This window comes from Rhinopithecus bieti, unplaced genomic scaffold (genome assembly GCF_001698545.2).
Source record: "Rhinopithecus bieti isolate Rb0 unplaced genomic scaffold, ASM169854v2 scaffold_41619, whole genome shotgun sequence".
Taxonomy (NCBI): Eukaryota; Metazoa; Chordata; class Mammalia; order Primates; family Cercopithecidae; genus Rhinopithecus; species Rhinopithecus bieti.
Genome location: NW_016817072.1, coordinates 826429 through 845241, shown reverse-complemented (window position 1 = coordinate 845241; position 18813 = coordinate 826429). Strand labels below are relative to the sequence as shown.

Genomic DNA, 18813 nt, shown 5'->3' with positions numbered 1-18813 from the left:
CAGAGCACACACTACAAAAGGTTCCTATAGACAAAATAATCAAGCACAATCTTTTGTCTACAGAATCTCTATGAAAAATCAGTATTAATACCCTACTGTTATTAAAAACAAAACAAAAAAAAGACATAAAGAAGTGACATAATTTTCTGTAGTGAATTAGGAACGGCTGGGACTGCTAACTCTGTACCTCGTAATTGAGATCAAAACAAAATATTAGTCATAAAAGTGGAAGAGAGGGCATCACATAGTTACCTAATTATTATAACCAAATTGCCCTCCTGGTATGAGAAAAAATTTTCAAATGACAGCATTAATTTTTATTAGGTTTCTCACGTACTCATGTATCGTTCAGTTGATTTCAAATGGAATCCTTTAAGCAGGAGCAAATGAAAATCAGATTTTTGAAAGTAAAATACAGCACTTATTTAAGCCTACAAACACATATCTTCCTTGAAGGTCTGTAATCATCACAGAATAATTTTACTAACAGTGAATAAATTGCAGACATGGCCAAACTGTCTGCCTGTATTCAGTACCTACCAATTTTTTCCAGTTGTTTGGATACATGCAGAGAGTTTTCCCAAAGTTTACACCTAAAACATTTAGCTAAAATCAAACTATTCAATAGTACGGTGAACTTCTTTTCTTGAGCAGCTACAAAATCAGACAACCCTAAAAAAAAAGTTTCCAATATTAAATCTAATATACCAGTTTATTGGAAAAAATATTTAAAACCCACTAATCCTGTAACATACATCTTGTAATTCGGGAGCCATGTCTGAAAATCTTTGCGGTATCTTGCGTCAAAGCAAAATCTTGTATGGGAATGCATCCTAGTTGAGCCTGAATAAGACTGAGGGAAAGAAAAAAATTGTTACTCCCTTTTAAGGGTTATCTATCTTACAGTATTTGACATCACTCACTGAAGTATTCCTTCTTAAAACTTTTCTCTGCCTTAATTTCTGCAATACTACATGATTCTCTATCTTGCATAGTTATTATTGCAGGTCAATAATAAAAGTTTCTTCCCTTTTCCCCAAATCCTCAAAGTTGTCTTTATTTACTTATTGCTCTTCTTTATTCACTCAATCTCTCTCTCTCTCTCTAAAAGATCTCATTTCTTCTCCAACTTTCATTATAATCTCTAGATTGATAAAAATCACAGGAGACTTTCACTAAGACTGTTACTTTAATCTCAACTATCTCAAATTGTTTTCATATTCTCCTCCAATACAGTTCTATCTTTTGGCTCTACTATTTCTTTTCAAGGAATCAGAGAAAAATAATACAACTTGTTTAATCAACAAATACAACTTGTTTAATCAACAAATTTTTATTAAGTGCTTATTAAGTGCCAGGCATAGTATTAGGTGCTGATAATTCTGTTCAGTGTATGAAGGTCAGTAGCATATTAGCTGGTTATTCAAAACCAGAAGCTGCTTGGCTACTAAATTTGAGGTGTTAGTTGTATAAGGAGAAAAAAGACACTAGTGCCTGTGTGCCTACTATATCCTGGGTTCTTTACTACCTGTTTTGCCCATAAACTTACCTAATCAGGCACTGATATGCAAATCACTGATGGTTCTAACTAAACTAAAGTTACTGTACGTATTATTACTCTCTTAAGGGGATCTCTTTTAAAAAACAAATTTCTTCCTAAACTCCTCCAGTAGAAGGAGGTCTCTTGATAAGACCAATACAGTCAGCTATACAAAGAAAAAGGGTAGAATAGTTATATTTCATGATTTAGTTTAGCAGAAGATACATGAAAATTGAAAGAAGTAAACAACTCACTTCCTGGAATGGATGTATACAACAGAAATTTGAACTATTCACTTTTTTTGGTTATGGTATATGCTTCTGAAAATTATTTTATATCAACTATTAAGAAATAGTTACAAAGATACACAGTATACTATCAAAGAAGGAACTGACGGAAAAACGTAAATGGGGTGCTTTTAAATGCTGGGTAAATAAAACTCCTTGTTAAGCTACCTAGGGATGCACAAATGTGGAGTACAAAATTGCTGGAGTAAAAATAAGACTTTTGAAGTAATATTTATTTATATTAAAAAGCAATATATCTAATAATAAATGGGACACTTTTCAACATCATACTTCCCTGTCAGAAATCTTATTTCAAGAAGCAGTAATAAAACAGGGATAGGAGGAAGCACAGGGATTTAAGCTAGTAGGTACAGAACCATGGCAGGGCTCTCTGTTTCTCTGCACCAGATAAGGCAAGCAGTGATGTCCTGTGATCTTACCCCTGAGCTTGTCCTCAGTAGAAAGAGAAGTGCCACAGCCTCAGCTGAGGTGGCACCTCTGCCACCTCCACTAACAGGGGCAGAGTTACATGGTAGTTATGACTAACCCAGGGTTAGTAAAAGAATTAAATGAGATGAAGTATTCATTCGGTTAGAATTACATTCATGATCAGACCATATCAGTCTACACACAAACAGTTCATTCTTGTGTGTAAAAGGGGAATCCAGAGTTGGGAAGTTCAGGGCTTCGTATGGTGGCTCCGTATCATACCCTGTCAGTTCACTGAAAAATACCAGTTAAAGAAAACAGAGCTAGTGCTGAAGAGGGAAGACCTAGGAATTAAAGCTAGGAAGAATTTTAAAATAGCCTTAAATTAAAAGGGCAGAGCCAGGCACGCTGACTCATGCCTGTAATCTCAGCACTTTGGGAGGCTGAGGCAGGCGGATCACTTTTGAGGTCAGGAGTTCGGGACCAGACTGGCCAACATGGTGAAACCCCATCTCTATTAAAAATACAAAAATTAGCCAGGTGTGATGGTGAGCTCCAGTAATCGCAGCTACTCTGGAAGCTGAGGCAGGAGAATCACTTGAGCCTGGGAGGCAGAGGTTGCAGTGAGCCGAGATCATGCCATTGCACTCGAGCTTGGGCCACAGTGCAACACTCTGTCTCAAAATAAATAAATAAATAAATAGATAAATAAATAAATAAATAGAATAAAAAGGGCGGAAACCAGAAATTTGAAGGATAAAATCCTAAACTAAGAGGATTAACATCTACTTGGAGAATAACAGATTTGAAGTTCAGCAAAGTAACAGGGATATGACAAAGCCATGAAAAAGGTAACTATTAGCCATCAACACCTACCAAAAGACTATAAATTTTGGATTAAGACCCCTCCATCCCACACATACACACATTCTCTCTTCTTGGCTATGCTTAAACAAGATGCACAAAGGCATGAAATGATAATGGGAATCTAAATTATGATATGTATAAAAACAATTATAAAGTATAATAAACTTTAAAATCTGACAGCTTCAATCAAAAGAATATACTACCCAATTTAAGGTAAAGCTAATGGAAGCACTGAAAGTTCAAATAAAGTGTTCCCACGAAAATGAGTGTGGAAAAATACTTGATTTAATTTGACTCAATAATTTATGCAACACAGTATACGGGGGGAAAAATGAGAAAATCAAGAGTTCTAGATAGCAATATAACCTTGGTGAAGTCATAACTTATCTGGGCATCATTTATGTAATTTGTAAAATGAGAGGATTGGGCTATATGATCTCTTAAGTTTATTTACTATGATCTGTAAGGATATATGAATTTATAGAAATAAATATTTGAATATAGAAGTACAGCTAAGAAAATAAACACTAACTTCAGTGGTACACGCTACAAATCTGCCTGATGAATTGTAAACAACAATGAGAAGACTACTTTATAGACTTAAAGGTATTTGGAAGATAAAATTTAATAAGATGTCAGGAAGAATCCCAAAGAAAGAATGGCCTCCTCTAGCTATGGAGGAAAAATAAATTCTTTGGCTAATTAGTTTTATTGAGCCACATTAAAAAAGATCATTTCACCTTAAATTACATAACACTAAGACCTACATCCTCAGAAAGCCAAGCACTTAGCATAACAGAAAACAGTATCATTGCATTTGTGATTGCAAACCGCTAAAAGTCACAAGTTACAGTGTAACCTTAATTTACTCTTTCAATTACTAATCTCTGTACAAACTCCCCATTTTTGGCAGAATAGTCATCCACTGTCACATATACACTCCTTTAGTAATGATTTTGCTTTTACTCTTTGTCTCTCCCAGAATGCCACTACCATTCAGTAGACATTTATTACACAGGTTTTCATACTGTCCACAATTTACAAATAATACAAATGTATTACTCTCATTCAAGCTAACTTGAAAGCTCCTGACAATGAGAAGCATAAGAAGCATGTCTTCTTTCAACCGTCCACGTTGCCTCAACAGAATACACTCTGAACAAATGTTTGTTAAGAAAACCCATTCACAAATTATCAATTTTAAAGTCTGAGAGTTCTAAGAAATTAATTTCACATCCACATTCTAACTCATTTTATGTAATTTTTTCTGTATTAAGAAAACAAATTTAAAATATGTTTTAAAACCAAAAAAAGAAAACTTTCATAAGTATGAATCATCTTTACCAATTTACTTTCATTTCTCTTGTTTTAATTCTTCCTTCTATTGGAAATCTGTAAATAAAACCACATGGCAAAACATGTATTATTATTTATTTTAATTAAATAAAACCTCTTAAAATTATTTAAAACATATGCAATTTCTGTACCTGATAGTTATCCGGTTGGGATCTTTGTTCAAAGTATTCAGTGTTTTCTTTTCATTTATCCTTAACTGTATATCTAGAAATTCCTTGCAGCCGGCTATCAATGTAACCTGTAACATTTCAGCAGTTGTCCATTTAATGAAGTCTATTTTTTGTTTATATCCTTTCATCCTTTCTCCACATTTATTTATTTTTCATACTGCCTTAAACCATCACAGTTTTATCAATCAACATAACAGAGTTAAAAACCTGCTTTATACATTTTGCTTCTTTAAGGATTCATTCATTCACTAACAAATGCTTACAAACTCCTATTATATACCAGACACTGCATTAGACACCAGGACTATACCAATAAGACTTCAAAGATTAACAAGACAGAATTTAAAATATATAGCCCAGTGCCTATCACATAGTAATAAATAAATCCTCAATAAACATTGATTTTGTTACTACTGAGAGACAGAACTAGCTGGAATTTCCTAGGCTGACTAAGAACCCCTAAGCCTAGCTGGAAAGGTGACCACATCCACCTTTAAACATGGGGCTTGCAACTCAGTCCACACCCGACCAATCAGAAAGCTCACTAAAATGCTCATTAGGCAAAACAGGAGGTAAAGAAATAGCCAATCATCTATTGCCTGAGAGCACAGTGGGAGGGACAAGGAGCAGGAAAGAAATCCAAGCATTCGAGCTGGCTATGGCAAAACACTTTGGGTCCCCTCCCACTATGTGAGAGCCCTGTCTTCACTCTATTTCACTCTATTAAATCTTGCAACTGCACTCTTCTGGTCCGTGTTTTGTTACGTCTGGAGCTCGAGCTGAGCTTTCGCTCGCCATCCACCACTGCTGTTTGCTGCTGTGGCAGACCCACAGCTGACTTCCATCCCACCAGATCCAGCAGGGTGTCCACTGTGCTCCTGATCCAGCAAGGCGCCCACTGCCACTCCCAATTGGGCTAAAGGCTTGCCATTGTTCCTGCATGGCTAAGTGCCTGGGTTCATCCTAATCGAGCTGAACACTAGTCACTGGGTTGAACGGTTCTCTTCCGGGACCCACGGCTTCTAATAGACCTACAACACTCATTACATGGCACAAGATTCCGTTCCTTGGAATCCGTGAGGCCAAGAACCCCAGGTCAGAGAACATGAGGCTTGCCACCATCTTGGAAGTGGCCCGCCACCAGTTTGGAAGCAGCCCACTACCATCTTGGGAGCTCTGGGAGCAAGTAACACTACTACTACTACGCCGGTAACACTACTACTACTACGATTCTGTTCTATAGTTTGCAAATCATTATCTTAATTGAGGATAATTTAGTCATAGAAAGAATGTTTTAGATACTAGGACATTTGGATTCTAGAGCCTACTTCTGCCAGATGCCAAAGCAGTCTCTGTGCTTTGGTTTCCCACATATCTAAAATGGAACTAACACTTGTTTTAATTTTCTTACACACTTGCTAAACTCCAGATTAGATGAGTTAATGTTAATAGTGGGTGTTTTCGACTCTTGATTTCTCCTTAATTAAGAATAATGTTTACACAAAAATATAAACCTTCTATCTTTCATCAATTGTTGTTTATGTGACTCCTCAATCATGACTGGAAATCTACTGTGTAATTTTTACTATAATAATCTTACCACAGTAATCAAATTAGATATTTTAACAAAAATGAATGGCTTAAATTTGACAGTAAATATTTTCTTTTATAAATATTGTTTCACATTCATATCCTAAGTAAACGGAGAAAGGACCAACGCAATTACTGTGTACCAATGACATGCCTACGGTTCTGTTCACTGCTGCAGCTGCAAAGTTGCCCCATTGTGGACATTTTAGCATAACCTGTTATTACTCTCATTTTCTCTACAGTCAGTTCTTTTATCTGGGTCATCACCAATACTATTCTATTTCCATTGTTCTCACTATTCTGACCCAAAAGATTTAGGGAAGGGTTGCAAGTACGTGGCACACATGCTGCATGCAATTCACTGTCCTTCGCTCATGGCAGACTTTCCTAATATATCACACCACATCATCTTGGAATCTTTCTTACATATTATTACATTCTGTAGCCACTACCAAGGTAATCAGCATTATCACCTAAGTTGTAAAGCAGTTGCCATACCTACTTTAGTTGTGTATATAAATTTTCTTAGCCTAGGAGTTAAAACAGAAAATATAATATATTCTAAGAACTATTCCAAATCTCATGATCAGAATTATACCAGAGGAAACATAAGCATTCTTAGAAATGCTTTCTTTTCTGCTCATTCATTCTTAAATTATATGAGATACACCAATTAGTTGTTTCTCAAATATTATTTTATACTCTACCATTATATATTTATTTTCTAGTGAAAATTAATTTACCAGGTCTGATAAGGTTTCTTTTCCACTGATTGTATAAAATTTCTTCACCGTCTCAAATGTAATATAATACCAAGCCATCAATCTTCCTGCTTCTGTAAGAAAAGATGGAAAAATGAACGTTCCCCTCATCAGCTGAAACAACTTCTTTTTTTTGTTTAACAAACATTTCCTGAGGAGAGGAGAAGCAAGATGGCAGAACAGAAGCCTAGACCATTGGTCCCTGCTGTGGGAACACCAAATTTTAACAGCAATATGCACACACAAAAGCACTGTCACAAGAATCAAAAATCAGGTACCAGCTTGGTCATGGTTGGGTAGAGCAATAAGGAGGCTCTTGGGGTCTCAAAGTCCAGGCCTAGGCTCTTAGATAGCATTTCTGGACCTGCCCTGGGCCAGGGGGGCGCCTACTGCCTTGAAGGATGAGCCCCAGGCCTGGCAGCATTCACTATAAGCTGACAGAAGAGCCCTTGGGCTTTAAGTGAACATCAGTGATGACTTGGCACAACTCCCTGAGCACCAGCAAAGGTGGTGACCACAGGCAGAGACTCTTCTGCCTATGGAAAAGGGAGGAAAGAGTGAGAAGGAATGTGTGTTTTGGTCTGAGTGCTAGCTTAGCCACAGTAGAATAGAACACTACGTAAATTGCTAAGGTTTTTGACTCCACAATCCCTGGCTCCCAGACAGTATCTCTGGACACACCCAGGACCTGGGGAAACTCACCATCCCAAAGCGAAAGGCCTTGGGCAAGGCCCAGTGCTATGCTGGCTTCAGGTCTGACCCAGCACAGTCCCAGTGGTGGTGCCCACAGGAGTGCTTACATCAGCATAGCCCCAATTGCAAGTGGCTCAGCACAGAGACAGAATCAGTATTTTTGGGAGAAAGTAACAGAAAAAAACAAGAATCTTTGCTAGTCCAGAGAATTCTTCTCGGTCTTATCCATGACCACCGAGGTGGTAGGTCTACGAATCTGCAAAAACCACAGCATAATTGGGTTTATGGACAAAGTTCCTTTGAATACCTGGAAAGTCTTCTCAAGAAGGACAGGCAAAAACAAGCCCAGACTGTAAAGACTAGAATAAATAACTAGCTTCTGAATGCTCAGACACCAAAGAACACCTCCAGGAAAACATGACCTCACCAAAATGAACTAAACAAGGCAGGAGGAATCAATCCTAGAAAAAGAGAGATACGTGACCTTTCAGACAGAGAATTCAAAATAGCTGTTTTAAAGAAACTCAAAGAAATTCAAGAAAACACAGAGGAAGGATTCAGAATTCTATCAGATAAATTTAACAAAGAAATTGAAATAATCAAAAAGAATTAAACAGAAATCCTAGAGTTGAAAAATGCAATGACATGCTGAAGAATGCATCAGAGTATCTTAAAAGCAACATTGATCAAGCAGAAGAAAGAATAAGTGAGCTTGAAGACAGGCTATTTAAAAATACATAGTCAGAGGAGACAAAAGAAAAAATAATTAAAAAAAAAATGAAGCACACCAACAAGATATAGAAAATAGCCTCAGAAGTGCAAATCTAAGAGTTATTGGCCTTAAAGAAGAGGTACAGAAAGAGATGGGGATAGAAAGTTTATTCAAAGGCATAGTATCAGAGAACATCCCAAACACACAGAAAGATACCAACATTCAAATAAAAGAATGTTATAGAATATCAAGCAGATTTAACCCAAAGAAGACTACCTCATGGTATTTAATAATCAAACTCCCAAAGGTCAAGGATAAAGAAAGGATCCTAAGAGCAGCAAGAAATAAATAACATACAATGGAGCTCCAATGTGTCTGGCAGCAGACTTTTCAGTGGAAACCTTACAGGCCATGAGAGAGTGGCATGACATATTTAAAATGCTAAAGAAAAAAAAAAAAACCCTTTTACTCTAGAATAGTATGTCTGGTGAAAATATCCTTTAATGATGAAGGTGAAATAAAGACCTTCCGAGACAAACAAAAGCTGAGGGATTTCATCAACACCAGACCTGTCCTCTAAGAAATGTTAAAGGAAGTTCTTCAATCTGAAAGAAAACGATGTTAATGAGCAAGAAGAAAATCATGTGAAAGTACAAAACTCACTGGTTATAGTAAACACACAGAAAAACAGAATATTATAACACTGTAATTGTGGTGTGTAAACTTCTCTTGACTTAAATAGACTAAACGATGAAGCAATCAAAAATAATAGCTAAAACAGCTTTTCAAGACATAGAATAATAAGATGTAAAGGGAAACAAGAAAAGGTAAAAGCATGAGAAGAAATTAAAGTGTAGAGTGTTTATTAGTTTTCTTTTTACATTTTTGTTTGCTTGTTTAGGCAATTGGTGTTAGGTTATCATCAATGTGAAATAATGGTTTATAAGACAGGATTTGCAAACCCCATGGTAACCTCAAGTTGAAAAACATAAAACAGACACACAAACAATAAAAAGCAAGAAATTAAAGCATGCCACCAGCGAAAATTACCTTCACTGAACGTAAGACAGGAAAGACAGAAAGAAGGAAGAGAAGACCGTAAAACAACCAGAAAACAAATAACAAAACGTCAGGAGTAAGTTCCTACTTATCAATAACAACATTGAATGTAAATGGACTAAACTCTCCAATAAAAATACACAGACTGAGGCTGGGCAGAACGGGTCACGCCTGTAATCCCAGAAATTTGCAAGGCCAAGGCAGGAGGATTTCCTGAACTCAGCACTTTGAGACAAGTGTGAGCAACATGGCAAAACCCCATCTCTACCAAAAATACAAAAAAATTAGTCAGGAATGGTGGCACATGCCTATGATCCCAGTTACTTCGGGGGCTGAGGTAGGAGAGTTGCTTGAGCTTGGGAGGTGGAAGTTGTAGTGAGGATCACCCAGATATATAAAGCAAATATTATTAGTGATAAAGAGAGAGATAGGCCCCAACTGATGATAGCTGGAGACTTCAACACCCCACTTTCAGCACTGAACAGATCATCCACACAGAAAATCAACAAAGAAACATCAAATTTAATCTGCACTATAGACCAAATGGACCTAATAGATATTTACAAAACATTTCATCCAACAGCTACAGAATACACATCTTTCTCATCAGCACATGGGCCATTCAAGGAAAGACCATATGTCAGGTCACAAAACAGATCTTAAAACAGTTTTAAAAACTGAAATAATATCAAGCATCTTCTGGAATAAAACTAGAAATAAACAGCAAAAAGAATTCTGGAAACTATACAAATACATGGAAATTAAACAACATGTTCCTAAATGAGCAGTAGGTCAATGAAGAAATTCAGATGAAAATTGAAAAATTTCTTGAAACAAATGATAATGGAAACACAACACACCAAAGCCAATAGGATACAGCAAAAGTAGTATGAAGAGGAAAGTTTCTTGCTACAAGTGCCTACATCAAAAAAGAAGAAAAATGTCAAATAAAAAACTTAATGATGCATCTTAAAGAACTAGAAAAGCAAGTTCTAATCAAACACACAATTAGCAGAAGAAAAGAAATAATAAATATCAGAGCAGAAATAAAATTGAAATGAAGAAAACAATACAAAAGACCAATGAAACAAGAGTGTTGGTTTTCAGAAAAGTTTAACAACATTGACAAACCTTCAGCTAGACTAAGAAGAAAAAGAAAAGATCCAAATAAATAATATCAGAGATGAAAAAGGAGGCATTACAACTGATACCATACAAATTCAAAGGATCATTAGTGGCTACTAGGAGCCACTAAGTTGGAAAAGCCAATAAATTGGAAAATCTAGAAGAAATGAGCGAATTCCTACATACATACAACCTACTAAGATTGAACCATGAAGAAACCCAAAAGCTGAACAGAAAAATAATAAGTAGTGACACTGAAGCCATGATAAAGTCTCCCTATAAAGAGAAGCCTGGGACCCAATGGCTTCACTGCTGAATTCTACCAGACAATTAAAGAAGAACTAACACAAATCCTACTCAAACTGTTTCAAAAAACAGAGGAGAAGGGAATACTTCAAAACTTACTCCACTAGGACGTTATTACCCTGATACCACAACCAGACAAAGACATATCAAAAAAGGGAAACTAGAGGCCAATATCTTTGATGAATATTGATGCAAAAACCCTCAACAAAATACTGGCAAACCAAATTCAACAACACACTGAAAAGATTATTTAACATGATTAAGTGGGGTTTATCCCAGGGATGCAAGGATAGTTCAACATATGCAAATCAACCAATGTGATACATCATATCAAGACAATAAAGAACAAAAATCACTATTGATGCTAAAAAAGCATTTGATAAAATTCAACATCCATTCATGATAAATATCCTCAAAAAACTGGGTATAGAAGGAATAATAAAACCATCTATCATGACCCACAGCTAGTATCATACTGAATGGGGACAAATGGAAAAGCTTTCCTCTAAGATATGGAATATGACAAGGATGCCCACTTTCACCACTGTTATTCACCATAGTACTGGAAGTCCTAGCTAGAGCAATCAGATAGGAGAAATAAATAAAGGACATTCAACTTGGAAAGGAAGAAGTCAAATTATCCGTGTTTGCAGATGAAATAATCTTATATTTGGAAAAACATAAAGAATCCACAAGAAAACTGTCAGAAATAGTAAACAAATTCAGTAACGTTGCAGGATACAACATTGACATCCAAAAATCAGTAGCATTCCTATATGCCAACAGTGAAAACGCTGAAAAAGAAATAAAAAAGTAATCCCATTTATAATAGCCACAACTAAAATTAAATATCTAGAAATTAATGAAAGAAGTGAAAGATCTTTGTAATTAAAACTATAAAACACTGGTTGAGTGCAGTGGCTCACGCCTGTAATTCTAGCATTTTGGAAGGCAAAGGCGGGCAGATCACTTGAAGTCAGGAGTTTGAGACTAGCCTGGCCAACATGGCGAAACCCCATCTCTATTAAAAATACAAAAATTGGCTGGACGTGATGGCAGGCGCCTATAATCCCAACTACTCAGGAGGCTGAGGCAGGAGAATTGCTTGAACACGAGAGGCGGAGGTTGCAATGAGCCGAGATCATACCACTGCACTCTAGCCTGGGCGACAGAGGGAGACTCCATCTCAAAACAAACAAGAAAACACAAAACTATAAAACACTGATGAAAGAAACTGAAGAGGACACCAAAAAATGAAAAAATATTCCATGTTCATGGATTGGAAAAATCAATATTGTTAAAATTTCCATACTACACAGAGCAATCTAGAGATTCAGTGCAATCCTTATCAAAATACCAATGACATTCTTCACAGAAAGAGAAAAAAAAAATCCTGAAATTTATATGGAACTACAAAAGATCCAGAATAGCCAAAGCTAGTCTAAGCAAAAAGAACAAAACTGGAGGAATCACAACACCTGATTTCAAACTATACTACAGAGCTACAGTAACCAAAACAGCATGGTACTGGCAAAAAAACAGACACATTGATCAACGGAACAGAATAAAGAACCCAGAAAGACATCCATACACATCCAGTGAACTCACTTTTGACAAAGGTGCCAAGTACATACATTAGGGAAGACAGTCTCTTCAATAAAAGGTGCCGGGAAAACTGGATATTCACATGCAGAAAATGAAACTAGACCCCTATCTCTTGACGTATATAAAAATCAAATCAAAATGGATTAAATACTTAAATCTAACAACTCAAACTACAAAACTACTACAAGAAAATATTAGGGAAACTCTCCAGGCCACTGGTCTGGGCAAAAATTTCTTGAGTAATACCCCACAAGCACAGGCAGCCAAAAATGGACAAATGGGAACATATCAAGTTAAAAACCTTCTACACACCAAAGGAAACAATCAACAAAGTAACGAGAAAACCCACAGAATGGGAGAAAATATTTGCAAACTACCCATCTGACAAAAGATTAATAACCAGAATATATAAGGAGCTCAAACAACTCTATAGGAAAAAGTCTAATAATCCAGTTGAAAAATGTGCAAAAGATTTGAATCAACATTTCTCAAAAGAAGACATACAAACAGTAAACAGGCATATGAAAAGGTGCTCAACATCACCGATCATCAGAGAAACGCAAATCAAAAGTACAATGAGATATCATCTCACCCCAGTTACAATGGCTTTTATCCAAATAACAGGCAATAATAAATGCTGGTGAAGACGTGAAGAAAAGGGAACCCTTGTACACTATTGGTGGGAATGTAAATTAGTACAACCACAATGGATAATATATATTGGAGGTTCCTCAAAAAACTAAAAAAAGAGCTACTATATGATCCAGCAATCCCACTGCTGAGTATACACCCAAAACAAAGGAAATCATTATATCAAAGACTTATCTACACTCTCAGTGTTTATTGCAGCACTGTTCACAATAGCCAAGATTTGGAAGCAACTTAGTGTCCATCAACAGATGAATGGATAAAGAAAATGGAGTATTAGCCACAGAAAGAATGAGATCCTATCATTTGCAACAACATGGATGGAAGCCCAGGTCATTATGCTAAGTGAAATAAGCCAGGCACAGAAAGACCAACATTGCATGTTCTTATTTGTGGAAAATCAAAATAATTGAACTCATGGGCATAGAGAGTAGAAAGATGGTTACCAGAGGCTGGGAAGGGTAGTGGGAGGGTGGAGAGGAGGTTGGTGGGGATGGTTAATGGGTACAAAGAAGGAAAAAAAAAAAAGCAAAGACCAGAAACAATGAATAAGACCTAGTATTTGATAGCATAACAGGGTGACTATAGTCAATAATAATTTGACTGTACATTTTAAAATAACTTAAAGAGTATAATTTGATTGCCTGTAACACAAAGGATAAATGCTTGAGGGGATGGATCTTCCATGATATGATTATATGCATTGCACACCTGTACCAAAATATCTCATGAACTCTATAAATATATACTTACTATTTACCCACAAAAATTTAAAAATAATTTAAAATATCTTCTTAACATGCACTTTCTGCCTGTAATGCCACCAGGCACAAAAGACACACCAAAAAATGTAGAAGACACAATCTCCAGAACTTATAGGTTGGTTGGAAGATAACCACATGCCAAGTACCTAGAGGACAAAAAATCGGCTAATGTTAGTATTTACATACAAACCTGAGTATGGAGGAAATCAAATCTAAGAGGAATGGTCAGTGTAGAATGGCCTACTACAAATAATGGGTCTTGATAGTGGGACCTATATGGCTTTGGGTGAGGGTAATTGCCTTAATGGACCCTGGGGGATACCTGGTTTATCCAAGGTAGTTGAAGCTCTTTTTTTTTTTTTTTTTTTTTTGAGCGGGTTCTCGCTCTGCCCCGGACTGGGTGCAGTGGCCGGATTCGCTCCTGCAAGCTCGCCTCCCGGGTTTCACGCCATTCTCCTGCCCTCAGCCTCCGCGTAGCTGGGAATACAGGCGCCCCGCACCTCGCCCCGTAGTTTTGTTTTTTTTTTTTGTAGAGACGGGGTTTCACCGTATTGCCAGGATGGTCTCGATCTCCTGACTCGTTGAATCCGCCGTTCGGGCCTCCCAAAAGTGTGGGTTAGGCTTGAGCCCCCGCGCCCGGCCGAAGACTATTTTAGATCCTTATGATGGCTGGAAACATTAGCTTGTGTTTATTATGAGTCCTGATCAACAGAGTTGTTGAATCCCTGCTCCTCTCTTAACTGGGTAGGCAAGTGATCATGTACAGTTATTGTGACAGTTTCTTTAATTGTAATGGGGGAATAACAAAACTACCACTCAGAGTTTGTTGGGGAGAAGATTAGGTGCAATTAAAAATAGGTATTAGTACTTGCATGGTGCCTAATATTTTATAAGTGTTCCCTATTTTATATATTTACACATGCTAATGATGACTAGAGAGGCCTGAAGAGCCCTAATTTGGATTTGATTTGTAAAATACACAGGTGATCACTTAAAATTCTTCAGCAATATTTTAATTAAATTGGATTCTGAAAATAAGTTATTTCAGAAAAAGAAAAGCACATTGGTTGTGGGTAGGAGTATGGGAGAAGTGGGGCTAAGTAACTGATGAAATGGAATTCACTTAAGAGGTTACTGGATTTGGCCAGGCGCGTTGGCTCACACCTGTAATCTGAGCACTTTGGGAGGCCGAGGCGGGTGGATCATGAGGTCAGGAGTTCGAGACAAGCCTGGTCAAGACGATGAAACCCTGTCTCTACTAAAAATACAAAAATTAGCTGGGTGCAGTGGCGGGCACCTGTGATCCCAGCTACTCGGGAGGCTGAGGCAGGAGAATCGCTTGAACCCAGAAAGTGGAGGTTGCCGTGAGCCAAGATTGTGCCACTGCACTCTAGCCTGGGTTGACAGAGTAAGACTCCCAATCTCAAAAACAAAACAAAACAAAACAAAAAACAGGTTACTGGATTCAATTACAAGTTGTCTAAAAACATTCCAAAGAATTTCAAGCCTTATGAACACACAGAAAACAGCTGGGAAGAAGAAAGTAGCATACTGCTTCTCAAGGAAAGGGCTAACATTTATGTATGTGCTAAATGTTTTGCTGAAGAAGAAAAGATTTTTGGCATTCCAACAGAGTTACAAGCATCAAGGACATGGTACAATAGATAAAACTAACAATAAGGAACAGAGAAGTAGCCAGGCTCTCAGTTAGGAGCCTGGTGAATATGTTCAGCCAACATGAGAATAATGGATTAGTTCACAAAAGGGAGCTTCTGAGAGAAGTGTGTGAGATATCAAGATTATGATCACCAAGGGAACTAGTTAACCATTGCAGTATATTTAAAGATGGTCCTCTTACCCTAGATATTTATAAGTTAATATAAGGTCTCCTCCTGCTAGAGAAAATGAAAGGTTTTAAGAAAAGACTTAATACTTGTTGGCTTATTAGTAGAGATGAAGCTTTCCTAGGTAAGACAGAAAAACATAACCTAGAAAGGAAAGCATAAGGAAAATGAGTCAAAGCAGAGGGAAGGAAAGGAAATTTTTAAAGATTTGCAAGTAAAGCGAGGAAATAAATGACTTGTTATTAATATAGATATTGAATGATTAATATTCTTATAGGAAATTCAGGATATTTCAAATTAAATGTCATAAAATAAAGTGGTGGGGAGCATGGAGGCCGTGAGAATGTACCGTTCAGACCTGCTACTGCAAGAAGTGTCAGTGACTGATGGCCCCAGCTGCTGTGCTCTGAATCATCATCATGTTTACCCCGAGATCTACTTTCATGAGATGCCCCCAACCAATGACTGAGTATGGCAGGGATGCTAAGGTAGATCTATGAGAGTTCCTATCAACTTTGCCACATGTTCTTGGGATTGCATTGCAGGCTAAGACCCCTCTCTCCCTCCCTCTCTCCCTTTCTCCTTCCCTCCTTGCAAGCTAAGATCCTCCAGGGGCTTTCTCTCTCCTATCCTCCTTGGAGGCTAAAATCCCTCCTGCCCTCCCCTCCTCCCTCCCTTCTTGCAAGCTAAGATCCCTGCCTCCCTCCCTGCTTGCAGGCTAAGATCTATCTCTTTCTCCCTCCCTCCCTCCCTTCCTTCTCCCTTCCTTCCAGAGTTACTGGATTCAATTATAAGTTGTCTAAAAACATTGCTTCTTCCATCCCATCCTTCCTTCCTCCCATACTTTCTCCCTCTCTGCCCCACCATGTTCCCTCCCTTCCCTCACATTCTTTCCTTACCTCTATCCCTTCCTTTCCTACTTTCCTCCATCCCTTCCTTTCTTCTTTCCCTCTATCCCTATCCTTCAAAGAGGTAAGATCTGCATCCCAGTTTAATGACTCTTCCAGACTCTTGCGGTTACCACCTAACTTCAGAAGGTTAATCTTTCTTAAATTCACAGTAGAAATTCAACAACAGAAGCCGGCAAGGTTGCAGATTAAAAGGAATGCTTCTACACTGTTGGTGGGAGTGTAAATAACTTCAACCACTGTGGAAGACAGTGTGGCGATTCCTGTAAGACCCAGAACCAGAAATACCATTTGACCCAGCAATCCCATTACTGGGTATATACCCAAAGGAATACAAATCATTCTTTTGTAAAGAGACATGCACACGTATGTTCACTGCAGCACTATTCACAGTATCAAAGACATAGAATCAACCTAAATCCCCATCAAGGAAAGACTGCATAAAGAAAATGTGGTACATATACACCGTGGAATACTATGCATCCATGAAAAGGAATGATATATGTCCTTTGCAGGGAAATGGATAAAGCTGGAAGCCGTTATCCTCAGCCAACTAACACAGGAACAGAAAAACAAGCACCGCCTGTTCTCACTTATAAATGGGAGCTGAACAATGAGAACACGTGGACACATTGTGGGGAACAATACACACTGGGGCCTATTGGGGAGGGCGAGGGGAAGGAGAGCATCAGGAAGAATAGGTAATGGATGCTGGGCTTGATACGTAGGCGATGGTATGATATGTGCAGCAAAACACCATGCCACATGTTTACCTGTAACAAACCTGCACATCTGCACATGTACCAGAACAGCTGAAGAGAAAAAAAAAATTGGCCTTTTGAACCCTTCTGTCAGTACACATTACCTGACAAAACAAGTAAAAACCTCAATTCAAACATACAGATGAAAATACCTAGATACTTGAGTATTATGATTACAACCTAAAAAGTAAAAACTATATGAAGCAGAATTATAGGAACATACAAACTAAAACTGATATACAAAAAATAAACTCAAAGAGACAAAATAAAGTATTAGTAATATGAAGGAATAAGAAGTCATAAAAATGAATTAATTAGAAATACTACATAAGAAAATTACATCTACATTAATAACACGCTAAGAAATTACAAACCCAGCATGGTGCAGCATCTTCCACAATTTGATGGGGAAGCTCAGAGTCCTGTCTCCAGTGCTGCATCCCCTTTTTTCCGGGAGGCCTCAGGTGACTTGGCTGCAGCCTCTGTCACCCTGTGACCTGCAGATACTAGGAGATCCATAGGGAGAACTCTGGAACACCAGAAAAGCCAAGAAATTACATGCACAAATAAGAAATCATGTGAGCACACAGCAAGAAGGTGACTGTGTGTAAAGGAAGAGAACACCCAAGAGAATCTGATCATGTTGGCACACTTAACTCAGGCTTCCATCCTCCAGGAATTGAGAAAAGAGGAGGAGAAACAAGACAGCTGACTAGACACAGCCAGGAAGTGCATCTCCCACCAAGAGAGCAGACCATCAGGAAGACCAGCACACTCGAAGCAGATCTGCAGAAGGAAGTCATTGAGGGTGGTTGGAGGGAGGACACAGACCCTGGGTAGAAGCTGGGAACACTGCACTGGGCTGCCAAGTACCAGGACTCATTCGCAGCCCCTGGTGGCTCCTGGGGAAGGGGTGAGTTAAACAGGTGAGGAGCGGCCCACTCTTGTCATGGACCTCTGAAATCTCAGATGCAGAAGACCTCATGACCTCCACAGATATTTAAGTTGGCAAAGAGAACTGCCTGGAGAAGTGGCAGGGAGAGGACTCCACCCTGTGTGGAGCCCAAAGGGTTTGGCACAGGAATAGCTACAGTGGAGTACAGTCAGCAACGCCAAGCCCCCAAGGCCTGCCATGCTCCTCTAAGTGGCTTTGGCCTCTGTTGACTGTTGGAGCTAGACAGAGCAGGGCAGTCTTGTCCATGTGATGGGGCCAGTCTTATCTGAGTGCCCCCTGTCTGCCAGCCCCTTCTGCGCTCACTTGCAATGTGGCCTCAGATGCCCAACTGGGGCACTTCCTGGTGGCCACCACCATAGCTCCTTAACCAGCAGGTGCCAGTTAACCATCAGATGGACCCTGCCGATGCGCACCCACCAACAGCCTCCTCACT

General features: G+C 38.3%; 1 protein-coding gene across 1 annotated transcript; it reads right to left on the bottom strand.

Annotated features, from left to right (window-relative positions):
* Positions 1-329: 329 nt before the first annotated feature.
* Positions 330-17885, bottom strand: LOC108517701 (probable ATP-dependent DNA helicase HFM1). The gene is made up of 7 exons (XM_017855790.1): positions 17800-17885; positions 6983-7074; positions 4611-4717; positions 4468-4515; positions 756-853; positions 541-672; positions 330-370 (listed from the first exon to the last, which is right to left on the bottom strand). The coding sequence occupies exons 1-7, from the start codon at positions 17804-17806 to the stop codon at positions 330-332; spliced, it is 525 nt and encodes a 174-aa protein (XP_017711279.1). The 5' UTR covers positions 17807-17885.
* Positions 17886-18813: the final 928 nt, after the last annotated feature.